Source organism: Poeciliopsis prolifica, unplaced genomic scaffold, assembly GCF_027474105.1.
Source record: "Poeciliopsis prolifica strain line A6 unplaced genomic scaffold, Auburn_PproV2 SCAFFOLD135, whole genome shotgun sequence".
NCBI classification, from domain to species: Eukaryota; Metazoa; Chordata; class Actinopteri; order Cyprinodontiformes; family Poeciliidae; genus Poeciliopsis; species Poeciliopsis prolifica.
Genome location: NW_026562510.1, coordinates 268,049 through 295,319, shown reverse-complemented (window position 1 = coordinate 295,319; position 27,271 = coordinate 268,049). Strand labels below are relative to the sequence as shown.

Genomic DNA, 27,271 nt, shown 5'->3' with positions numbered 1-27,271 from the left:
GTTGCACAAATTGCACAAGAAAGTTGCTTTAAAATATAAAAAGCTTCTTAACGATGCAGAACTGGAGTCTTCACTTTTGTTTCCATCCATGTGGAAACTCGAGCTGAAAATCCTGAATCATCATCATCATAAAAAACGATTATGAGGAAGACCTCACGCTCAAAACCACATCCATGCAGTAAGTCCAATCCACACTTTGATCAGAAACAGGAAAAACCACTCAGTCTGTCGGTCAATGTTTGGTTTGGGCTTCACTAGAAGGATCAGTTGCATAAATATGCTGAATATGTCTGACAAACATTTATTTTTCTCTCAGTTCTATCATGACCCTCCATGAGGAGGGTCATGATAGAACTGAAGGCCTCTGGGCCTTCAGTTCTATCATGGCGTTCTGGCGTTCAGTTCTATCAGGCCTCTGGCGCAAGATGCACCTCAATCAAACTTACTTGATTAAGTTTTATGTAACAAACAAGTTATTCACTGAATAGTAATGAAAGTCACTACCAGTTTTTACAGTGGAACAATATTTTCCTTTCTAATCTGGTGAATCGATTAAAGTTTGAGACAGAAAAAGTACCTCAGACTCCAACTGCACAGGTTCGGCCGGTCCGCCAATCAGCTGCCAGGGAACAAACGCAAGATTTTAAGGTGCTTTCAGGAGAACTTGATTTTCCAGTCTCAACATCACAAAGACGTTGCTTTGATTTCCCCCCTGCTTGATCACTGAATATGGCTGCTTGATGAATACATTGGTATGTGTTCTGCTACTAGACGACCCGGGCCGACTGTAACGCCTTCGCCTCTCCTTTTTGGTTCATATTTGCAAAACGTACATTATTTTTTTGAATGTCTTGAACATTAAAATATTTTGAATTTAAAATCTTGTCTATTTTATGAATCAAACCTCTTAGATTATTTTTAGTGACCTTTTTATAGCTTTTGAGGGATGTATCTTGTACCCCCTGCTGGGGTAGATGCGCGACCATGACGAACAGGAGGAGCGCTGCCCTGCAAAATGACCTGCAGGTCACAAATGTGTCTGCAGAAACGGTTAGGAAGCGATTGAGTCAAAAGAAACAAGTTGAAAAGTTATTGAAACAGAAAATAAAGCAAGTGGTGACACTTAATAATAACGCTCCTAGATGTATAGCAATATAACATACAGGTTATATTGCTATACAGTATGTTGTATTGCTAAACAATATGTTATATTGTATAGCAAATTGCTGTACAAAATAACATATTGCTATAAAATATGTTATATTGCTATACATCTAGCATATAATATGCTATAGGAATCTATTCCTATTCCGGATATAGAAATAGATTTCCTATTTCAGGTGTTTTATTTTGAAGGAGCATGAGGCTACCGAAAAATTAACATTATATAAATATTAAGGATACACTTGTTGAGATCACGGCAATAAAAAAAAGTATTGAAGGTGCAAGAGAGCCACCTGGCGGACATCAGACGGTACTTCACTCATAAAACTTAATACTGTAAAACAAGATATTTGCATCAGCTATTTTAAAGAACACAATAAAAAAAATTTTTGCCCTCATCCAACATTAAATTGAACAAAATGTTCTAGTTTCTGAGGCATAAAGTCCAGAGTTTTTAATGATGGGAAAATAAAAATAAATTTAAAAAAAATCACAGTGATCTGAGAGAACTAAACCCAACTGCACAAATAACACAACATAAGAAACGAAACACAAATGAATGAGCTTATATGGCAACAACATTAATGAATACAAGGACATTTACTGAGTTTGGCAAGACATATTGGACATAAATAAACTACAAGGAAATAACCGTAAACACAAATTAAACGACAGCCATGGGCTGTGAAGGCAAATTTGTCTGTTCAAGAGAAAATATTTGCATAGTCAGAATTAATTTGACAGCTGTGCGATGTGGCTGTTGAATAAAGTGAGTTTTCCTTCTGAGTGTAGGAGCTGTACGGCTCAATTTCAGTCAAATCCTGCAGAACAAAACATGTTGAACAATAAGACTTGCTTAAAATCTGCATGTAAATAAAATCAAATGCATCCATAGATTTTGATGAACATTACCTCCTCTAGATCATCTCTGCATGATTCTGGTTGCCCTCTGTTAGGAAATACAACAGTTATAAATAAACAGACTATTATTACAGTGACTTATAAAAGACAGGAAACTAAAATAGAGCTCAGTCTATCAGTGCTATGACAACGAGGCCAGATTATTCTTAACTACAAACAGAACAATTTTTTCCTTAAAAAATAAGAGCGCTGACGCTGTTAACTTGATTCTGAGTAAAAGAAGAAATTATGAATACTGCATTAGTGTCTCACCGATGTGAACGTCTTCTGTAGATAAACACTAGAATAACTGAAACCATGATCATTAGAACTGCAGCAGTCAAAGCAGAAGAAAGAGTCACTGCTGCAGACTGGCTCCAAACTTCATCTGCTGGATTATTATCAGGATTTGATTCTATTGGAAATAAAACAAACATTGTTAGAGAATATTTGGTTCATATGAGTTTGACATAACATTTATATAGATCCACTCACCATTAACTGTGATGCAGAGATGGAGAAACTGCGGTCCATGAAGATTTGAACAGTGACAGGAGTAGTTCCCACTATCAGCTGCTGTTAAACTGGTCAGGTGCAGAAACACAGTTTGATTCCTGGTTTTTAGTGAGAATCTGGAGTCACACTCATGAACAAAGTCACCTCCATCCTGATACCGTAGATTGCACTCCTCTGTTCTGATCTTACAAATGATCAACATGATGACGTTTGATGTTTCGTTGGTGCAGATTGGAGTGAAATCAGATTCTTTCCCGATTGTTTTTACATGAGTCTCTGCAAGAAATTAAGACCAAAGAATGAGAAACTGATTGCTGTAAGAGTGGAAATTTAAATGATAGAACAAATGAAATTAAGGTTGACAGAAACTAAAAATTTAGTGAAAAACAATTCAAGACTCAATTGAAAGAAAATTAAACTTTGTGCTTTACCTTCAGCATCCAAAAAGCAAACAAAACACAGCAGAAGCAGTAAAAGGTTGATTCTCACTGCGTCCATCTGACCTGCTTATTGATGCAACATCTGCTGCTGCTCTGAACAGAGGATGTCTCAACTGTCCTCTAAACTTTTAAACCACAAATTCTCATGTCTCAAAGAGGATGTGACTTTTTCTGAAAAGGAAACACGTCTACATAACAGTGTCACTTTGAAACAACAGAACACAAACCAGAAATATCTGCACATCTAAACATTACAGTTTAAAAACCATGTTAGCTCAAAAGTTTGCTTAAAACCAAAACAATCAACTATTCTCTGCGATTGTAAACATGTTTTCTGCACACAGAAAACATGTTTTTCACACGTTTTCCTTTGTTCTGGCAAAGCCACCATCTTACACCAGAACAAAGCTGGTGGCATGACAGCCTGTTGTCATGATAGAAGATCTAAATGTCATGTTTGCTTTGTGGTCTTGACAGTTTTACAGTGTTGAATGTGAGTTGCAAAGAGAAGACACCTCCCTGCTGCAGGTTGATGTAAAATGGGCCCATTTTTTAGTCCAACAAAAACAACAAAATAGACTGCCTTAATGTTTCAATAAAAGACAAAAGCAAGACAAACTTAAAGGAATTCTTATGCATTTTCTTAAAATGTATTTTTGGCTGAGAGTTTTTGTCACTCAGATGACTTTGGCCATCATGACAAAAACGTTTGGACACCACTGCAGATCAGTGATGTCCTATAACACATACGTTTTCAAGCAAGAGAAATGAAAAACATAACATACTAATACACAAATAATAAGCACATTTTATATGTACATAAGTCCCATGCAGCAAATGCACTAATAGTGTTTTAACAGCTTTGCAAAGACAGAAATGGCACTTTCTGTTCCTAATAGTCAATAACGTGAGAATGAACTTGATTCTGTCCACACAAAGAGGTAAATTAAAACAGTAAGTCATAAGAAAATTCAGCCTGATGTAAATCAAACTGTATCTATCCTGACAGATTTTCAGTTTTCATAAATATTCCTGCTCTTTCCCAGTTTTTCCAGGCCGCGGGTGACTTTCTTCTTGGCAGAGTTTAAGGAGACGGTTTGATAGAGGTCTCTGGATGGCCGCTGGAGATTTACGTACAGCTCATTCGAGTTATCGTCATCCTAAACAACAACAACAATAATAATAAACATTAAAAACAATTTTGAAGCAAAATACTCTTAATCAATACAGACATTAATCTATGTTGCTCCTTTGTGAAAATCTTCCTAGAACTGGTAAATCTAATTACTGGAAGGCAGAAATTGACAATAACAGAGTATTTATTTATTTAATTATTTATTTATTTACTTATTTATTTTTTCTAATTCACATTTGCAACAGTTTCTTCTCACAGTTTCAGCACAATTAACATTAATGTATATATGCATATTGTGATTGTTTATCCTGCATCTATGGTCCTGTGTTGGTGCAACAGTGCCATCTTGTGGTTATTTCCTAAAGTACATGAATCCTTTTCTTATGTAAATGAATTCAGTTCATTGATCTGTTCTTGAAGCTAAAACAGTCTAATTATTGAACAAGAATTAATCTCAAATTTTCTCCGGTCAAGGATTTGTTCTGTTAATACACTAAACAGATTTATTTCAGAAGATTTAAACTGCAATATTCTTTTTTTATTCAATGTTTTATATACAGACGAAACCACAACTGTGTGTGAAACACAGCTTTTTATCTCACTGTCTGAAATTAAGTCAGGTAAAACGTCTTATTTTGGGTTTGTTAGAATTATCAGAATTATTTACATTTTCACAATAAAGATATCTGGTCTTATTATTTAAACATCAACAAGTCTTGTTCAGTGGTGTACCACAGGGCTCTGTTTTGGGCCTTCTGATTTTCTCCTTGTCTGTTGCCACTTGGATCTATTATCAAACTCCACAATGTCAACTTCCCATCTGCAAATTTATCTCATCATCTGGGTTTTACCTCGTTGTTTAAAGAGACAGAAAACATTCTCGTAAAAATCTGATTTTGAAAACACAGCAATCAGATACAACAAACTCTCTGTTACGAAAGCAAAATAGCAAAAAGAAACAACTTGATGATAAAACAGATTGATAGGATGTTTCCTGATGTCGCCCTGGGCAATTGAACATATGACTCAGATCAAAAACAAAAACTGGATGGATGGAAAGATAAATGGAAAATGAAAAAAAAAAGTTTTTCATTCCAGCCCGACTGGTTGCTACACGCTTGTAATTTCTAAAATGATCTGCAAAGTACAATAGAAATTGGAGAATAAAACAGAATGCCTGTTCTTGTGTTTACTAGTCCTTTTTATGCCATTTGGCAAAAGAATTGGTGCAAATTATAAAGTAGTAAATTATATTTACTCACTATAGTGGCAGCTGATCCATGAAAAGATGATCCAGATGTTTTGGATCTAAAGCAGGTGGAAAAAATCAGGATTAGTGTCAAAGTAAAATCATCAAAATGTAGAATTGAGACAAACATTCAATAAAAAGTCAGTTTTCACAAAAGATAATGGAATAAATGGGCTGAAGAAGCAGAAAGAGACTAAAAATGACATGAAAATCAACTATTTTAGTTGAAATAAACCTTTGAATTAGTTTCTCACCTTAGTGAATGTCTTCTGTGAATAAATACCAGGATGACTGAAACTTTGATAAGTAGGAGAACTGCAGCAGAAGTAAGAATCACTCCAGATTGACTGAAAACTTCCTCTGATGAATGATCGTCGGGATTCGAATCTTTTGGAAGCAAAACAAACATCATTAGGGAACATATAGCTACTAAACATTTGAGATAAGCAATAGAAAAGTGTCTCACCATTAACTGTGATTCTGAGATTAAGAAAATGCGTTCCATGAATATTTGAACACTCACAGGAGTAGTTCCCACTATCAGCTGCTGTTAAACTGGTCAGGTGCAGAAACACAGTTTGATTCCTGGGTTTCAGTGAGAACCTGGAGTCACACTCATGAACAAAGTCACCTCCGTTCTTATACCGCAGATTGCACTCCTCTCCATTGTTCCCCTTTGTTCTGATCTTACAAATGATCAATATGATGATATTTGATGTTTCGTTGGTGCAGATTGGAGTGAAATCAGATCCTTTCCTGATCGATTTCACAAGAGGTGCTGCAAACAGTGAAGTTCAACTGATGAGAAATAGTTTCAATGCTATAAAAGTCAATTGAGAAAAAAATGGATGTAAATAAAATGAACAGAAACTGAAACAAGACGACTTCAATGCTACCTTTGCTGTCCAACAGCCACACGAAACATGGCAGAAGCAGTAAAAAGGTGATTTTCATCGCATCCATTTAACTTCCCTGTGACTGCAACGTCTGCTGCTGCTCTGAACTGAGGCCGTCTGAACTGTCTGTACGTTTTGGGCGACTCAAACCACAAATTTTCATCTTTCAAAGTGCTTCACGAGTTCGAGACACTTTTTCCGAAAAGGAAACGCGCCCACTTTGACCACTGCTCTTTGAAACAACAGAGCACACAAACTGCAGGTATATTTGCATCTGTTTAGTTGTTCTGTTGTGTCAAAAGTTTGCTTCAAACCAAAACAATCAACTCTTATTTATATTACCGAGAAGAAATGGTACTTTTCTGTAATGTAGCATCTTATATCAGACATTGACACAGATAAATGCAAACCCAACCGTGCAACTTGTGGTCGGCAGGACTTCCTGCCGCTTTTCCTGTATCTGTAGGGGCTAAATAAGACGAGATAAAATCTACATGTGATGTTTGCTTTGTTGTCTTTATATATTTTGAAGCTCGACTGTGAGCTGGAAGAGAAGAAAGCGTCCTGGAACAGATTGATGTAGGTCAGGTCCCTGTTTGTTTCTCAATGCCACACTTTCACACCAACATGTTCACAACCAGGCAGAAAAATGCAACAAACATCCATCAGAGACTGATCTGTCATTTTATTAATGTCAACAGATTATTGGTCCATTACAATTCCTGTGCCTTTCCAGATGTTCCAGGTCGTCGGTCATGATGTCGTTAGCCGAGTTTGATTTATTTTCTTGCTGATGAAACAGTTTGGTAGATGTCTGTTGTTGGCCGCTGGAGACGTGTGTACATATCACCTGTGTTGTCTTCACCCTAAACAATAAAATAAACAGCAAAGAACAATTCAAAGAATTGTGAGACCTGTTCATTAAATGCAGCACTGAAACATTTTCTTACATTTTTAACTAAAATATATATGTTTGCATGAATAACACTGCTTTAGTTACTTAGTTTGGATACTGCAGCTCTCAGTGCAACAGTGCCATCTTGTGGCCATTGTCTGCAAGTGCAATATCTAAATGCTACAAGTTTGTAATCTCTAAAACAGGTTGCAAAATTCAGAAGAAAAAACTTGAATTTACTCACAATATCAGCAGCAGATGATCCAGATGTTTCAGATCTAAAACAGGCAATAATAAAAAAGGAATTCCAGATTAGTGTGACAGTAAAAAAATTTTGCAGGCAGTTTAGCCAAACGTATCCAAAGAAATAACAACTTAGGTAAAATATAATAGAGTAGATCATGAGTCAAAATTAAAATATGCAGTTTTAGCTGTTAAGCTGATATTTAGGCAAAGGATGAAATTATGAATACTGCATGAGTGTCTCACCGATGTGAACGTCTTCTGTATATAAATCCCAGAATAACTGAAACCATGATCATTAGAACTGCTGCAGTCAAAGCAGAAGAAAGAGTCACTGCTGCAGACTGGCTCCAAACTTCATCTGCTGGATTATTATCAGGATTTGATTCTATTGGAAATAAAACAAACATTGTTAGAGAATATATGGTTCATATGAGTTTGACATAACATTTATATAGATCCACTCACCATTAACTGTGATGCTGAGATGGAGAAAATGTGTTCCATTAAGATTTGAACACTGACAGGAGTAGTTCCCACTATCAGCTGCTGTTAAACTGGTCAGGTGCAGAAACACAGTTTGATTCCTGGTTTTTAGTGAGAATCTGGAGTCACACTCATGAACAAAGTCACCTCCATCCTGATACAGCAGATTGCACTCCTCTCCATTGTTCCTCTCTGTTCTGATTTTACACACAATCATCATGATGATATTTGATGTTTTGTTGATGCAGATTGGAGTAAAATAAGATTCTTTCCTGATTGTTTTCACAATAGTCCCTGAAAGCAAGAAAGACCAATGAATAAGAAACTGATTGCTGTAATATTGGAATCTTTTAAAAACTAGAACAGATGTAATACATTTCAAAGAATATTGAACTTTAACGTTACCTTCAGAGTCCAGATGCCATGCAAAACACAGCAGAAGCAGTAAAAAGTTGATTCTCACTGCGTCCATCTGACCTGCTTGTCGATGCAACATCTGCTGCTGCTGCTCTGAACAGAGAGTCTCAACTGTCCTCTGAACTTTTTTTGGCCAACTCAAACCACAAATTGTCATCTCTCAAAGTGGTTCAAGAGGATGTAACACTTTTTTCCTGAAAAGGAAATGTGTCTACATCACGGGGTCACATTGAAACAACAGAACACAAACTAGAATTCCCTCTGCACATCTCAACATTTAGTTAGCCAAAAGCTTCACCTAACTTTTTCCCTGTTAGGTAAAAAGTTTGCTTAAAATAAAAGCTCATTTATATCAACCATTACTGAAATGTATTTTAATGTACTGTTGCCTCTTGGATCAAAACAGAGCTGGCAGCACACAGCATTTTGTCATGGCACTTCCTGTCTGGTTTTCTGCCCCAGCAGGGGTTAGTTAGTAAAACTTAAGATCTAAATGTCATGTTTGCTTTGCTTTGTTTAGGATCGTGAATATGAGCTGTAAAGAGAAATAAAAACGTCACACTGAAGGTTACAGCATGCAGTACATTAAAAGTAGAAATACTGTTAATGTGCTGCAAAATACCCATCTTCCATTTTTTTATGTTAAAAATAGATCCTTTTAAATAGATGTATTTTTTCTGTGTATTATTATTATTAAATCATGTCATTATAAAAGTATCCAGGACATAATATGTGTAAGACGATTACACATATCACAGAAACAACTCACCAGCTCAGGAAGTATGATGAGAAGATTAATAATAGTTTTCTGACATTTGATTTACTGAATGTTTCAACAGCTTTAAAGGAAAAAAACTTAAGACCTTCATCATGTGCTGCTTTTGTCAAGATTGATGCAACAAACTTGCACAATTTTGCAAAACCCTTTTTGAAACGGCAGACAATAAATAAACCACATTGTTTATTGCTTAAACAATGTGGTTAAAAAGTGACAGATGACCCAAAAAGATGTTAACTGATGTCTAAATGTGGTTTAAAGGTGATCAGGGCTGATCATAGTCTAACCAAGTCTGACTCTTAATTTAAAATTGTTTGGGTTTTTTTTTTTTCAAAATTTGTGAGACATTGTTCAGTTATGTTTTCCTACAGTAAATAAAAACAAAAGCCAGCAATGTTAAATGTTTACTCAAACCTATTTTTACACAACACAAATATTAACAAATGTACTTTTTTTTCTTTTAATAAATCACCAAAAATTATAACTTTTCTTTGTGTTTGCTTTGTTGTTTTGTTCATTTATGCTAAACCAACATGCTGCTGAGATCTCTGGAAACATGTTAATGGATGTACATATATATCCATTTATTATATGAACACATGAACATGTCTTTATCAAAGGAACTTATAATGAACACTGGGAAATGAACCCAATGTGTCAAGACCTGTTGGACATAAATAAATCAGAAGGAAATGATCTGAAATACGCCAGAAAAAAAAAATCCCAAGAATTATGATGGTAAATTTGTTAAACATTTGTAGAGTCAGAATTAATTTGACAGCTGTGCAATAATGGCTGTTGAATAAAGAGAATTTTTCTTCTGAGTGTAGGAGCTGTACGGCTCAATTTCAGTCGAGTCCTGCAGAAAAAAACATGTCATAGAATTAGTTTAAAAATCTGCATGTGTAAATAAAATATTGCATCAATTTTTTGAATATAAATTACCTCCTCTCCATGATGAATGCATGACTCCGGTTGCTTTCTGTTGGGAAATAAAGCAGTGTGACATTGACTTGTTTGATTGATTAATATTTTTACAGAAAAAGTACATTTCTTTATATATATATATATATATATATATATATATATATATATATATATATATATATATATATGCACATTAAATATATATTTCTTATGTTGAGAAGTCTAAGTGTAAATAAAAGAAAAATACTGCATTAGTGTCTCACCGATGTGAACGTCTTCTGTATATAAATACCAGAATAACTGAAACTATGAAAAAGAAGATCACTGCAGCAGTCAAAGCAGAAGGAAGAGTCACTGCTGCAGACTGGCTCCAAACTTCATCTGATGGATTATTATCAGGATTTGATTCTATTGGAAATAAAACAAACATTGTTAGAGAATATATGGTTCATGAGTTTGACATAACATTTAAATAGATCCACTCACCATTAACTATGATGCTGAGATGAAGAAAATGTGTTCCATTAAGATTTGAACACTGACAGGAGTAGTTCCCACTATCAGCTGCTGTTAAACTGGTCAGGTGCAGAAACACAGTTTGATTCCTGGTTTTTAGTGAGAATCTGGAGTCACACCCATGAATAAAGTCACCTCCATCCTGATACAGCAGATTGCACTGCTCTCCATTGTTCCTCTCCGTTCTGATTTTACACACAATCATCATGATGATGTTGAATGTTTCGTTGGTGCAGATTAGAGTGAAATCAGATCCTTTTCCAATTGTTTTTACAAGATGTGCTGCAAACAGAAAAGAAGAATGAATGACCAACTATCTCATATACACTACCGTTCAAAAGTTTGGGGTCACCCCATTGAGTACTGTAGCTCCTGTGAGGAGCTAAACTGTTTTCAGATGTGTGCACATGATTGCACAAGGGTTTTTGAAACATCAATTAGCCTCTGAACCAATGAGCAATCACATTGTACCATCAGAACACAGGAGTGACAGTTGCTGGAAATGGGCCTCTATACACCTATGTAAATATTGCACCAAAAAAAGACATTTTTAGCTAGAATCATTTACCACATTAGCAATGTATAGAGTGTATTTCTTTAAAGTTAGGACTGGTTTAGAGTTATTTTCATTGAAAGGTACAGTGCTTTTAGTGACATTTCAATGTGACCCCAAACTTTTGAACAGTAGTGTATGTATCAGTGGAATTTAAAGTAAGTCAGATCAAAGTACAGTTCTAAAAAGTGAAGGCCCCCGATTGATAAAAAATCTCAAAATTAAATTCAAAGCAATTCAATTTTTACGTTACCTGTAGAGTCCAGTTGGCAGCCAAACCACAGTAGAAGCAGTAAAATGCTGAATCTCACTGCATCCATCTAACCTGCTTATTTCATGCAAATCTGCTGCTGCAATGAACCGAGGACGACTGAACTGTCCTTTAAAACTTTTTGGCGACACAAACCACAAACGCTCATCTCTCAAACCAGCACAAAAGGATGTGACTTTTTTTTTTTTTTTTTTTTAAAGGAAATGCACCTGCATGATGACTTCTCTTTGAAACAACAGACCACACAAACAGGAATTTTCTCTGCACAACTCAAATAAGAGTGAGTTGATTGAAAGCAAAACAATCAACTATTATCCATGATTATATTTTCCAGTACTGTAACATCTGAGATTAAAGCTTTGTCAGCATTCTATGATGCTCGGCAGGATTTCCTGCTTGTTTTCTGCAACAATGTGGGGTTAGGAGATCGAAATCTCATGTTTGCTTTGTGGTCTTCACACATTTATAAGCTTGAATGTAAGCTGCAAAAAGATTAAAGGTCATGCTACAGCTTTATGTAGGTTAGGTCCCTCATTGCTCCTTTATGCAACACTTTTAGATAAACATATTGGCAACCAGACAGAAAAATGCAACAAACATCCGAGAGACGAATCTCACTGCAAAGATGCACAGATACAAATGCATTAGAACTGCTGGTTAATACAAAAAGTTAATACATTTGTTCTTTCATTTTAAAATGTTTATAAGTACATATATTTTTCCTTAAATGTTTATCAAAGCTGCAGATGCCATCAGAAATATCACTATTTACTGTATGACAGTAAATTCTTAACATCTTGATATGAAGGTTTTTGCTCAGCGACAGCCAGAATGAAATTATGCAGATAAAACTAAAACAATAGAAAGGCTTGCATTGTGGCATCACTTTTAAGCAGCCATAAAACAAAAATGTTCATGGATATTCAGTGACTGTTTTTATTTTAATCTTCCACCAAGAAACAAAATTATATCCTTCCATGTAGAAACAGAAATCAGATCCGATTGTAAGTTATTGTGCTATACAGGTGAAATAGTGGCCATCATTTTCAAAGGTGGAGTAGATTTATTTATATATCATTTTTAAAATAAAAATGTGGGAGCTGTTTACAGAAAAAAAGGGGAACATAGAAAAAAAACACCAGATATGTCAGAAACATGACATAAAAGCAAAATCAAGTCGAAATAAAGAAAATGTTAAATGCCAAAAAAATAAAATGAGTTTTGTGTTAAAGTTTAACATGCAAACCAACAGAAAGGTTGTGAAGTACAACATAACAAGGAAATTCTGTTGTATTCATCAAGACAGATGTTTAATTCAAAATGTTTTCATAAATGTTTCCCAGCCCGTCAGTGACATTTGTTTCTGATTTATACTGATGGTGACCAAAGGAGACAGTTTGATAAATGTTTCTGGTTTGTTGTGGGAGACTTGAGTACAGTTCATCCTGAACAATAAAAGACAAAAATATAGTAATAAGAACCTTCATGCAAATGGCCAAAGTCAAGTGAAACATAATTTAATGTCTCTGTTGGGAAAAGACATTTGAAGAACTGTTTAATAAAAGACAGGAGTAAATAGACGCATTATTTAGTTCTTATCAATTTTTTTGTCCTTCAAGTATGAATTGATTAAATGCAAAGAAGATCAGTGTTTGCATACAGTGCAGTTCAGTTCCTAAATTAAAAGATTCTCTACCTAAGCGAAACAGTGCCATCTTGTGGTCATTTTGAAAAGCACATGCAATATAGATATTTTTGGATTTCTGTCACTGCTCCTTTATTGGAGCTGAAACAATCTGTTTATTGAACCAGAATTAATCAAAAACTTCCTCCAGTTACATACGATGTTGACAGGAAATGATGTGCAGCTGGTTAGGAAACAGCAGGGACGTTTCTGAATATCACAAACTTCATCTGCTGAATTATTATTAGGAAATGAGTCTACTGGAAACAAAACAAACATTATTAGAGAATATACAGACCATATAAGTTTGATTCAAGAGATATAAAAGTGTCTCACCATTAACTGTGATGCTGAGATGGAAAAAATACTGTGAAGTTGCACAATTCACAGACTGAGTTCCAGAGAAACGTCAGGGAGCAAAAACAATATTTATTACATCTGCAGACAGAGAGCAAAAATACACTGCAGGCAATCATTCTGATCTAACAAACTAAAAGTTGCATAGTTGCTTTATTCACCTCTCTGATAACAGAGGCAGAGACTCAATCTTCTAAGAACAAACAAAAGAAACAAAATGGAACAGTTCAACCTTGTACTATTTGTGATAAACATCACAAGAGTGCTTCAGCAAGTGTTTTGTTCTCTGGCGATATTAAGTAAAGCAAAAACCTGAAAATCCACAACCTTCACTGCGGTCATCAGTTCTTCTTCCTGAAATTTTTAAGAAACACAAAATCTCCAAGCTGTAGGTTATGTAATTGTTTGCCTGCTGGCACGGGTCGTTCTCCTTGGGCCTGCAGTCTTTAATTGATCTGCAAGAGATATACAGAAGTTAATCATGTTGTCATTACATGTCGTTGAAAAAACTCCAGTTTTCATCGGTGGTCCCATTGCGATGTTTGGGATATCCTGCAAATAAGATTGTGTTTTTATCTTCTTCGCATGCGCATGTAAACACAGAACACGTAGACAAACATGACACGTAAACAATCATTCACTCCAACATGAAACAGACAAACAAACAGACACCATCACAATTAAAAGTCAGTCAAATTTGCATTGCAACAGAACCTGGTATAGTCAGGTGGAACACCCTCCACGATGTCCTGTAAATCCACCTCAGAAAGGAAAGCCTTGACCCCCTGGGGAAGCTTCCCTGGTTGCCATCAAATCTTCCCCCTCGGCTCCTGTGCAAACCTTCGGCCTCCTGGTTGTGGTTTGAATCGTCTCTGGAAGCAGTCTCTGGCTCAATGTCCTTGATGTCTGCAGATAAAAACAAACATCAGCAAGTGTCCATATTGTCCTGGCTGTCCATACTGTCGTGACTTTGGATGTTCAGGGCAGCCTGATGAAGCAGGGTCAGTTGGCAGAATGGTGCAGTTGGGCCTGATGGAAACAGTGCCATCTTGTGGTCATTCTGTAAAGCACATGCAATATAGATATTTTTGATTTCTGTCACTGCTCCTTTATTGGAGCTGAAACAATCTGTTTATTGAACAGAATTCATCAGAAACTTCCTCCAGTTACATATGATGTTGACAGGAAATGATGTGCAGCTGGTTAGGAAATGGCAAGGACGTTTCTAACTATCGATTCTGTTAATACACTCACTATTTAAGTATTCAGGAAAAGTAAGTATTGTGCCAACTAGTGATTGAGATGTTACAAGTAGTACTGGGTGTCATAAAAACCACCACTAGATGAATGGATGTAAAATCTAAAATTAGAGGTAAGGTTTTAAGACAGTTTATTACAGAATAAAAGGAAAACATGTTCTTCCTGTATTTTCTTGTCTTTTTGTGACAATTTAAAAATAGTTTCTTGTAAAATAAGGATATTTACTCGCTACAGTGGCAGTTTCTCCTTGTGCAGACGATCCAGATGTTTCAGCTCTTAGACAGGCGCTTTAAAACTGAAATAAACTCCAGATTTACGTGAAAGTTTAATAACATCTGGAGGTAAAGTTTAAGAAAATATGATCAAAGAAACAAAAGTTTAGATTTAAAATAAAACCATCATATTGAAGATGCAGATAAAAATCAAAAGTAAAATTAGAAATCTGCAGCTTCAGTTATAAAGCTTGAATTAGGTAAAAGAAATTATGAATATTGAATTAGTTTCTCACCGTTGTGGACGTCTTCTGCAGATAAATCCCAGAATAACTGAAAATATGACCACCAAGAAACCTGCAGCAGTCAAAGCAGAAGGAAGAGTCACTGCAGACTGGCTCCAAACTTCATCTGCTGGATTATAATTAGAAAATTAGTCTATTGGAAATAAAAAATCATTCTCAATCTCAACATCAGGAGAGTTATGGGTTATGAAGTACGGCATCCTTAATCCACGTGGGTGTTGTTCTGCGTCGATGTCCCATCCCGACCATGTTCTCCATGCTGTCTCAGCTAGGTAGACCACCTACTGAGTGGGCTGTCGGTGGTATCCCTATTTTTTCAGGGATACTTTGTTGGAATCCCCTTGGTGGGATTCTGGGTGAATCGATTCCCCAGTAAACTTCTCGCCAATGGCTGGTGAGGACCCAGGTGGACATAAGAAAATCCACAACCTTCACTGCGGTCATCAGTTCTTCTTCCTGAAATTATTAAGAAACACAAAATCTACAGGCTGTAGGTTATGTAACTGTTTGTTCGCTGGCATGGGTTGTCCTCCTTGGGCCTGCCGTCTTTAATTGATCTGCAAGAGAAATACAGAAGTTAATCATGTTGTCATTACATGTTGTTGAAATAATTCCAAGTTTCATCGGTGGTCCCATTGCGATGTTTGGGAAATCCTGCAAATAAGATTGTGTTTTTATCTTCTTCGCATGCGCATGAAAATACAGAACACTGAGACAAACAAGACACGTACACAATCATTCACTCCAACATGAAACAGACAAACAATGGACTTGATCAGATCAAAGTCAGTCAAATTTGCATTACAACAGAACCTGGTATAGTCGGATGGAACACCCTTCACGATGTCCTGTAAATCCACCTCTGAAAGGAAAGTCTTGACCCCCTGGAGAAGCTTCCCTGGTTGCCATCAAATCTTCCTCCTCGGTCTTTGTGCAACCTTCACCCACCTGGTTGTGCTTTGAATCGTCTCTGGAAGCAGTCTCTGGCTCAATGTCCTTGATGTCTGCAGATAAAACAAACATCAGCCAGTGTCGGGCTTTCTGACTGTCCATACTGACCTGGCTGTCCATACTGTCCATACTGTCCTGGCTGTGGTTGTACAGGGCAGCCTGATGAAGCAGGGTCAGTTGGCAGAATGGTGCAGTTGGGTCTGATGGAAACACTGCCATCTTGTGGTCATTCTGTAAAGCACATGCAATATAGATATTTTTGGATTTTTGTCACTGCTCCTTTATTGGAGCTGAAACAATCTGTTTATAGAACCAGAATTAATCAGAAACATCCTCCAGTTACATATGATGTTGACAGGAAATGATGTGCAGCTGGTTAGGAAACGGCAGGGACGTTTCTGACTATCGATTATGTTAATACACTCACTATTTAAGTATTCCGGAAAAGTAAGTATTGTGCCATCTAGTGATTGTAATGTTACTAGTAGTACTGGATGTCATAAAAACCACCACTAAAAGAATGGATGTAAAATATAAAATTAGAGGTAAAGTTTTAAGACAGTTTTTTACAGAATTAAAGGAAAACATGTTCTTCCTGTATTTTCTAGTCTTTTTTGTGACAATCTTAAAATAGTTACTTATAAAATAAGGATATTTACTCGCTACAGTGGCAGTTTCTCCTTGTGCAGACGATACGGATGTTTCAGCTCTTAGAACGGCAATGCAGTTGGGCCTAAGGCCCATCCTTCAGTTGGGCCTGATGGAAACACTGTAATCTTGTGGTAACTCTGTAAAGCACATGCAATATAGATATTTAAAACTGAAATAAACTCCAGATTTACGTGAAAGTTCAATATAACATCTTGAGGTAAAGTTTAAGAAAATATATTCAAAGAAACAAAGGTTTAGATTTAAAATAAAACAATCATATTGAAGATGCAGATAAAGATCGTAAGTGAAATTTGAAATCTGCAGCTTCAATTATAAAGCTTGAAGTGTGGTTAAGAAAATTATGAATATTGAATTAATTTCTCACCGTTGTGGACATCTTCTGCAAATAAATACCAGAATAATTGAAAATATGACAACCAAGAAACCTGCAGCAGTCAAAGCAGAAGGAAGAGTCACTGCAGACTGGCTCCAAACTTCATCTGCTGGAATATTATTAGAAAATGAGTCTATTGGAAATAAACATTCTCAATCTCAACATCAGGAGGGTTATGGGTTATGAAGTACGGCATCCTTCATCCACCTGGGTGTTATTCTGTAGCGATGTCTCATCCCGACCATGTTCTCCATGCTGCCTCAGCTAGGTAGACCACCTACTGAGTGGGCCGTCGGTGGTATCCCTATTTTTTCAGAGATACTTTGTTGGAATCCCCTTGGTGGGATTCTGGGCGATTCGATTTCCCAGTGAACTTCTCGCCAATGGCTGGTGAGGACCCAGATGAATTTAAGAAAATCCACAACCTTCACTGCATTCATCAGTCTTCTTCCTGAAATTTTTAAGAAACACAAAATCCCCAGGCTGTAGGTTATGTAATTTTTTGCCTGCTGGTACGGGTCGTTCTCCTTGGGCCTGCCTTCTTTAATTGATCTGTAAGAGAAATACAGAAGTTAATCATGTTGTCATTACATATGTTGAAATAATACCAGGTGTCATCGGTGGTCCCATTACGATGTTTGGGAAATCCTGCAAATAAGATTGTGTTTTTATCGTCTTCGCGTGCGCATGAAAACACAGAACACTGAGACAAACATTACACGTAAAACAATCATTCACTCCAACATGAAACAGACAAACAAACAGACACCATCACAATTAAAAGTCAGTCAAATTTGCATTGCAACAGAACCTGGTATAATCAGGTGGAACACCCTCCACGATGTCCTGTAAATCCACCTCTGAAAGGAAAGCCTTGACCCCCTGGGGAAGCTTCCCTGGTTGCCATCAAATCTTCCTCCTCGATTCCTGTGCAAACTTCGGCCTCCTGGTTGTGGTTTGAATCGTCTCTGGGTGCAGTCTCTGGCTCAATGTCATTGATGTCTGCAGATAAAACAAACATCAGTTATAAAGTCAGTGTGAGTCTTTCTGGCTGTCCATACTGTCCTGGCTGTCCATACTGTCCTGGCTGTCCATACTGTCCTGGCTGTGGATGTTCAGCCTGATGAAGCAGGGTCAGTTGGCAGAATTGTGCAGTTGGGCCTGATGGAAACACTGACATCTTGTGGTCAATCTGTAAAGCACATGCAATATAGATATTTTTGGATTTCTGTCAATGCTCCTTTTTTGGAGCTGAAACAATCTGTTTATATAACCAGAATTAATCAAAATCTTCCTCCAGTTATATGATGTTGACAGGAAATGATGTGCAGGTGGTTAGGAAACGTCAGGGACGTTTCTGACTATTGATTATGTTAATACAATCACTAAGAATTCAGGAAAAGTAAGTATTGTGCCATCAAGTGATTGTAATGTTACTATTAGTCATAAAAAGCACCACTAGATGAATGGATGTAAAATCTAAAATTAGAGGTAAAGTTTTAAGACAGTTTTTTTTTACAGAATGAAAGGAAATCATGTACTTCCTGTATTTTCTAGTCTTTTATGTGACAATCTGAAAATAGTTACTTATAAAATAAGGATATTTACCCATACAGTGGCAGTTTCTCCTTGTGCAGACGATCCGGATGTTTCAGCTCTAGACAGGTGCTTTAAAAATAACAATCTCCATTTACCTTAAAGTTTAATAACATCTTGAGGTAAAGTTTAAAAAATATGTTCAAAGAAACAAAGTTTAGATTTAAAATAAAACAATCATATTGAAGATGCAGATAAAGATCGTAAGTGAAATTTGAAATCTGCAGCTTCAATTATAAAGCTTGAAGTGAGGTTAAGGAAATTATGAATATTGAATTAGTTTCTCACCGTTGTGGACGTCTTCTGCAGATAAGTCCCAGAATAACTGAAACTGTGACAACCAAGAAACCTGCAGCAGTCAAAGCAGAAGGAAGAGTCACTGCAGACTGGCTCCAAACTTCATCTGCTGGATTATTATTAGGAAATGAGTCTATTGGAAAGAAACATTCTCAATCTCAACATCAGGAGAGTTATGGGTTATGAAGTACGGCATCCTTCATCCACGTGGGTGTTTCTGCAGCAATGTCCCATCCTGACCATGTTCTCCATGCTGCCTCAGCTAGGTAGACCACCTACTGAGTGGGCCGTCGGTGTATCCCTATTTTTCAGGGATACTTTGTTGGAATCCCCTTGGTGGGATTCTGGGCGATTCGATTTCCCAGTGAACTTCTCGCTAGTGGCTGTTAAGGAGCCAGGTGGACATAAGAAAATCCACAACCTTCACTGCGGTCATCAGTTTCTTCTTCCTGAAATTTTTAAGAAACACAAAATCTCCAGCTGTAGGTTATGTAATTGTTTGCCCGCTGGCACGGGTCGTCCTCCTTGGGCCTGCCGTCTTTAATTGATCTGTAAGGAAATACAGAAGTTAATCATGTTGTCATTACATGTTGAAATAATACCAGGTTTCATCAGTGGTCCCAATCCAATGTTTGGGAAATCCTGCAAATAAGATTGTGCTTTTATCTTCTTCGCATGCGCATGAAAACACAGAACACTGAGACAAACATGACAAATAAACAATCATTCACTCCAACATTAAACAGACAAACAAACGTTTGACGGCATCAGGGTTAAAAGTCAGTCAAATTTGCATTACAACATAACCTGGTATAGTCAGGTGGAACACCCTCCACGATGTCCTGTAAATCCTCCTCTGAAAGGAAAGCCTTAACGCCCTGGGGAAGCTTCCCTGGTTGCCATCAAATCTTCCTCCTCGGCCCTTGTGCAACTTTCAGCCTCCTGGTTGTGGTTTGAATCGTCTTTGGGAGCAGTCTCTGGCTCACTGTCCTTGATGTCTGCAGATAGAACAAACATCAGGCAGTGTGAGGCTTTCTGGCTGTCCAAACTGTCCTGGCTTTCCATATTGTCCATACTGCCCATACTGTCGTGACTGTGGATGTTCAGGTCAGCCTGATGAAGCAGGGTCAGGTGGCAGAATTGTGCAGTTGGGCCTGATGGAAACACTGCCATCTTGTGGTCACTCTGTAAAGCACATGCAATATAGATATTTTTGGATTTCTGTCACTGCTCCTTTTTTGGAGCTGAAACAATCTGTTTATTGAACCAGAATTAATCAAAAACTTCCTCCAGTTACATATGATGTTGACAGGAAATGATGTGCAGCTGGTTAGGAAACGGCAGGGACGTTTGTGCCGTCAAATGTTTGTAATGTTACTAGTAGTACTGGGTGTCATAAAAACCACCACTAGAATAATGGATGTAAAATCTAAAATTAGAGGTAAAACCAAGAAACCTGCAGCAGTCAAAGCAGAAGCAAGAGTCACTGCAGACTGGCTCCAAACTTCATCTGCTGGATTATTATTAGGAAATGAGTCTATTGGAAATAAACATTCTCAATCTCATCATCAGGAGAGTTATGGGTTATGAAGTACGGCATCCTTCAGCCACGTGGGTGTTGTTCTGCGTCGATGTTCCATCTCGACCATGTTCTCCATGCTGCCTGTGCTAGGTAGACCACCTACTGAGTGGGCTGTCGGTGGTGTCTATTTTTTCAGGGAATCCTTTGTTGGAATCTCCTTGGTAGGATTCTGGGCGATTGGATTCCCCAGTGAACTTCTCGCTAGTGGCTGGTGAGGACCCAGGTGGATTTAAGAAAATCTAAAACCTTCACTGCGGTCATCAGTTCTTCTTCCTGAAATTTTTAAGAAACACAAAATCTCCAGGCTGTAGGTTATATAATTGTTTGCCCGCTGACACGGGTCGTTCTCCTTGGGCCTGCAGTCTTTAATTGATCTGTAAGAGAAAACAGAAGTTATGTTGTCATTACATGATGTTGAAATAATACCAGGTTTCATTGGTGGTCCCATTGCGATGTTTGGGAAATCCTGCAAATAGGTTGTTTTTTATCTTCTTCGCATGCGCATGTAAACACAGAACACTGAGACAAACATTACACGTAAACAATCATTCACTCCAACACGAAACAGACACAAACAAAAGTTGGACGCCATCAAAATTAAAAGTCAGTCAAATTTGCATTACAACAGAACCTTGTATAGTCAGGAACACCCTCCACGATGTCTTGTAAATCCACCTCTGAAAGGAAAGCCTTGACCCCCTGGAAGCTTCCCTGGTTGCCATCAAATCTTCCTCCTCGGCCCCAATGCAACCTTCGGCCTCCTGGTAGTGGTTTGAATCGTCTCTGGGTGCAGTCTCTGGCTCAATGTCATTGATGTCTGCAGATAAAACAAACATCAGTTATAAAGTCAGTGTGAGTCTTTCTGGCTGTCCATACTGTCCTGGCTGTCCATACTGTCCTGGCTGTCCATACTGTCCTGGCTGTCGAGACTTTGGATATTCAGGTCAGCCTGATGAAGCAGGGTCAGTTGGCAGAATTGTGTAGTTGGGCCTGATGGAAACACTGCCATCTTGTGGTCATTCTGTAAGCACATGCAATAAAGATATTTTTGGATTTCTGTCACTGCTCCTTTATTGGAACTGAAACAATCTGTTTATTGAAACAGAATTAATCAGAAACTTCCTCCAGTTACATATGATATTGACAGGAAATGATGTGCAGCTGGTTAGGAAACGGCAGGGACTTTTCTGACTATTGTTTCTGTTAATACACTCACAATTTAAGTATTCAGGAAAAGTAAGTATTGTGCCATCTATTGATTGTAATGTTACTAGTATACTGGATGTCATTATAAAAACCACCACTAATAATGGATGTAAAATCTAAAATTAGAGGTAAAGTTTTAAGACAGTTTTTTACAGAGTAAAAAGGAAAACATGTTCTTCCTGTATTTTCTAGTCTTTTTTGTGACAATCTGAAAATAGTTACTTATAAAATAAGGATATTTACTCACTACAGTGGCAGTTTCTCCTTGTGCAGACGATCCAGATGTTTCAGCTCTTAGACAGGCGCTTTAAAACTGAAATAAAGTCCAGATTTACGTTAAAGTTTAATAACATCTTGAGGTAAAGTTTAAGAAAATATGTTCAAAGAAACAAAAGTTTAGATTTAAAATAAAACAATCATATTGAAGATGCAGATAAAGATCGTAAGTGAACTTTGAAATCTGCAGCTTCAGTTATAAAGCTTGAATTTAGGTAAAAGAAATTATGAATATTGAATTAGTTTCTCACCGTTGTGGACGTCTTCTGCAGATAAATCCCAGAATAACAGAAACTGTGACAACCAAGAAACCTGCAGCAGTCAAAGCAGAAGGAAGAGTCACTGCAGACTGGCTCCAAACTTCATTTGCTGGATTATTATTAGGAAATGAGTCTATTGGAAATAAAAAACATTCTCAATCTCAACATCAGGAGAGTTATGGGTTATAAAGTACGGCATCCTTAATCCCCGTGGGTGTTCTGCGGCGATGTCCCATCCCGACCATGTTCTCCATGCTGCCTCAGCTAGGTAGACCACCTACTGAGTGGCCGTCGGTGGTATCCCTATTTTTTCAGAGATACGCTGTTGGAATCCCCTTGGTGGGATTCTGGGCGATTCAATTCCCCAGTGAACTTCTCGTCTGTGGCTGTTGACAACCCAGGTGGTTTTAAGAAAATCCGCAACCTTCACTGCGGTCATCAGTTCTTCTTCCTGAAATTGTTAAGAAACACAAAATCTCCAGGCTGTAGGTTATGTAATTGTTTGCCCGCTGGCACGGGTCGTTCTCCTTGGGCCTGCAGTCTTTAATTGATCTGTAAGAAAACAGAAGTTAATATGTGTCATTACATGATGTTGAAATAATACCAGGTTTCATTGGTGGTCCCATTGCGATTTTTGGGAAATCCTGCAAATAAGGTTGTGTTTTTATCTTCTTCGCATGCGCATGTAAACACAGAACACTGAGACAAACATTACACGTAAACAATCATTCACTCCAACACGAAAACAGACACAAACAAAAGTTGGACGCCATCAAAATTAAAAGTCAGTCAATTTGCATTACAACAGAACCTTGTATAGTCAGCTGGAACACCCTCCACGATGTCTTGTAAATCCACCTCTGAAAGGAAAGCCTTGACCCCCTGGGGAAGCTTCCCTGGTTGCCATCAAATCTTCCTCCTCGGCCCCAATGCAACCTTCGGCCTCCTGGTAGTGGTTTGAATCGTCTCTGGGTGCAGTCTCTGGCTCAATGTCATTGATGTCTGCAGATAAAACAAACATCAGTTATAAGTCAGTGTGAGTCTTTCTGGCTGTCCATACTGTCCTGGCTGTCCATACTGTCCTGGCTGTCGAGACTTTGGATGTTCAGGTCAGCCTGATGAAGCAGGGTCAGTTGGCAGAATTGTGCAGTTGGGCCTGATGGAAACACTGCCATCTTGTGGTCATTCTGTAAAGCACATGCAATAAAGATATTTTTGGATTTCTGTCACTGCTCCTTTATTGGAGCTGAAACAATCTGTTTATTGAAACAGAATTAATCAGAAACTTCCTCTAGTTACATATGATGTTGACAGGAAATGATGTGCAGCTGGTTAGGAAACGGCAGGGACTTTTCTGACTATTGTTTCTGTTAATACACTCACTATTTAAGTATTCAGGAAAAGTAAGTATTGTGCCATCTATTGATTGTAATGTTACTAGTATTACTGGATGTCATTATAAAAACCACCACTAGAATAATGGATGTAAAATCTAAAATTAGAGGTAAGGTTTTAAGACAGTTTATTACAATAAAAGGAAAACATGTTCTTCCTGTATTTTCTAGTCTTTTTTGTGACAATAAGGTTGTGTTTTTATCTTCTTCGCCTGTGCGAAGATAAATATCTCTTATAGTTACTTATAAAATAAGGATATTTACTCACTACAGTGGCAGTTTCTCCTTGGACGATCCAGATGTTTCAGCTCTTAGACAGGCGCTTTAAAACTGAAATAAAGTCCAGATTTACGTTAAAGTTTAATAACATCTTGAGGTAAGTTTAAGAAAATATGTTCAAAGAAACAAAAGTTTAGATTTAAAATAAAACAATCATATTGAAGATGCAGATAAAGATCGTAAGTGAACTTTGAAATCTGCAGCTTCAGTTATAAAGCTTGAATTTAGGTTAAGGAAATTATGAATATTGAATTAGTTTCTCACCGTTGTGGACGTCTTCTGCAGATAAATCCCAGAATAACAGAAACTGTGACAACCAAGAAACCTGCAGCAGTCAAAGCAGAAGGAAGAGTCACTGCAGACTGGCTCCAAACTTCATTTGCTGGATTATTATTAGGAAATGAGTCTATTGGAAATAAAAAACATTCTCAATCTCAACATCAGGAGAGTTATGGGTTATAAAGTACGGCATCCTTAATCCACGTGGGTGTTATTCTGCGGCGATGTCCCATCCCGACCATGTTCTCCATGCTGCCTCAGCTAGGTAGACCACCTACTGAGTGGGCCGTCGGTGGTATCCCTATTTTTTCAGAGATACGCTGTTGGAATCCCCTTGGTGGGATTCTGGGTGAATCGATTCCCCAGAGAACTTCTCGTCTGTGGCTGTTGACAACCCAGGTGGTTTTAAGAAAATCCACAACCTTCACTGCGGTCATCAGTTCTTCTTCCTGAAATTGTTAAGAAACACAAAATCTCCAGGCTGTAGGTTATGTAATTGTTTGCCCGCTGGCACGGGTCGTTCTCCTTGGGCCTGCCGTCTTTAATTGATCTGTAAGAGAAAAACAGAAATTAATCATGTTGTCATTACATGTTGTTGAAATAATTCCAGGTTTCATCGGTGGTCCCATTCCAATGTTTGGAAAATCCTGCAAATAAGATTGTGTTTTTATCTTCTTCGCATGCGCATGAAAACACAGAACACGTAGACAAACATTACACGTAAACAATCATTCATTCCAACATGAAACAGACAAACATTGATCATTAGGAGAACTGCAGCAGTCAAAGCAGAAAGAGGAGTCACTGCTGCAGACTGGCTCCAAACTTCATCTTCTGGATTATTATCAGGATTTGATTCTATTGGAAATAAAACAAACATTGTTAGAGAATATTTGGTTCATATGACTTTGACATAACATTTAAATAGATCCACTCACCATTAACTGTGATGCAGAGATGGAGAAAATATGTTCCATGAAGATTTGAACACTGACAGGAGTAGTTCCCACTATCAGCTGCTGTTAAACTGGTCAGGTGCAGAAACAGTTTGATTCCTGGGTTTCAATGAGAATCTGGAGTCACACTGAGCAGACTGCACTCCTCTCTATTGTTCCTCTCCGTTCTGATTTTACACACAGTCATTATGATGATGTTCAATGTTTTGTTGGTGCAGATTGGAGTGAAATCAGATTCTTTCCTGATTGTTTTCACAAGAGTCCCTGAAAACAAGAAAGAACAATTTATAAGAAACTGATTGCTGTAATATTCGAATCTTTTAAAAACTATTACAGATGTAATCCATTTCAAAGAATATTCAACATAACGTTACCTTCAGAGTCCAGACATCATGCAAAACACAGCAGAAGCAGTAAAAAGTTGATTCTCACTGCGTCCATCTGACCTGCTTGTCGATGCAACATCTGCTGCTGCTGCTCTGAACAGAGAGTCTCAACTGTCCTCTGAACTTTTGTTGGGCAACTCAAACCACAAATTGTCATCTCTCAAAGTGGTTCAAGAGGATGTAACACTTTTTTCATGAAAGGGAAATGTGTCTACATCACGGGTCACTTTGAAACAACAGAACACAAACTAGAATTCCCTCTGCACATCTCAACATTTAGTTAGCCAAAAGCTTCACCTAACTTTTTCCCTGTTAGGTAAAAAGTTTGCTTAAAATAAAAACTCATTTATATCAACCGTTACTGAATGTATTTTAATGTACTGTTGCCTCTTGGATCAAAACAGAGCTGGGCACACAGCATTTTGTCATGGCACTTCCTGTCTGGTTTTCTGCCCCAGCAGGGGGTTAGTTAGTAAAACTTAAGATATAAATGTCATGTTTGCTTTGTTTAGGATCGTGAATATGAGCTGTAAAGAGAAATAAAAACGTCACACTGCAGGTTACCTCACCCTGACTCGTTCCCAGCTCCACGACAAACGCCGTTGCAACGTCATCATCACTCAATCACCCTCAGGTGTGTCACGAGCCCAGCTGAAACCACTTTGGCTGACAAAGCCCCGCCCCCCACCAGTGAACAGTCAAAGGCACCAAAAAACCCCACAAACAAATAAAGAATCCAAAGACGGAGAGAGAAAAAAAAAATGGAAATACTCTTGATATACTGCAAAACACGTATCTTCCATTTTTTATGTTAAAAATAGATCCTTTTAAATAGATGGATTTTTTCTGTGTATTATTATTATTAAATCATGTCATAACAAAAGTATCCAGGACATAATATGTGTAAGACGATTACTTCTTACACATATCACAGAAAACTCACCAGCTCAGGAAGTGTGATGAGAATTAATAATAGTTTTCTGACATTTGATTTACTGAATGTTTCAACAGCTTTAAAGGAAAAAAACTTAAGACCTTCATCATGCGCTGCTTTTGTCAAGATTGATGCAACAAACTTGCAAAACCCTTTTTGAAACGGCAGACAATAAATAAACCACATTGTTTATTGCTTAAACAATGTGGTTAAAAAGTGACAGATGACCCAAAAGATGTTAACTGATGTCTAAAGGTGGTTTAAAGGTGATCAGGGCTGATCATAGTCTAACCAAGTCTGACTCTTAATTTAAAATTGTTTTTTTCTTTCAAAATTTGTGAGACATTGTTCAGTTATGTTTTCCTACAGTAAATAAAAACAAAAGCAAGCAATGTTAAATGTTTACTCAAACCTATTTCTACACAACACAAATATTAACAAATGTACTTTTTTTTTCTTTTAATAAATCACCAAAATTATAACTTTTCTTTGTGTTTGCTTTGTTGTTTTGTTCATTTATGCTAAACATGCTGCTGAGATCTCTGAAACATGTTAATGGATGTACATATATATCCATTTATTATATGAACACATGAACATGTCTTTATCAAAGGAACTTATAATGA

General features: G+C 37.4%; 1 protein-coding gene across 4 annotated transcripts; it reads right to left on the bottom strand.

Annotated features, from left to right (window-relative positions):
• Positions 1–1,745: 1,745 nt before the first annotated feature.
• LOC129355481 (uncharacterized) lies at positions 1,746–25,355 on the bottom strand. 4 transcript variants are annotated; one of them, XM_055025077.1, is made up of 8 exons: positions 25,308–25,355; positions 7,685–7,826; positions 7,440–7,473; positions 7,018–7,166; positions 5,871–6,182; positions 5,659–5,791; positions 5,418–5,463; positions 3,303–4,180 (listed from the first exon to the last, which is right to left on the bottom strand). In XM_055025077.1, the coding sequence occupies exons 4-8, from the start codon at positions 7,055–7,057 to the stop codon at positions 4,034–4,036; spliced, it is 678 nt and encodes a 225-aa protein (XP_054881052.1). In that variant the 5' UTR covers positions 7,058–7,166; positions 7,440–7,473; positions 7,685–7,826; positions 25,308–25,355; the 3' UTR covers positions 3,303–4,033. The 4 variants fall into 4 exon arrangements, with proteins under 4 accessions (XP_054881049.1, XP_054881052.1, XP_054881051.1 ...); XM_055025076.1 differs by lacking the exon at positions 25,308–25,355 and having other exon boundaries at positions 7,685–7,896; XM_055025074.1 differs by lacking the exons at positions 3,303–4,180; positions 5,418–5,463; positions 5,659–5,791; ... (2 more) ...; positions 7,440–7,473; positions 25,308–25,355 and adding exons at positions 1,746–1,985; positions 2,077–2,113; positions 7,907–8,218; positions 8,330–8,676.
• Between the last annotated feature and the right edge of the window lie 1,916 nt (positions 25,356–27,271).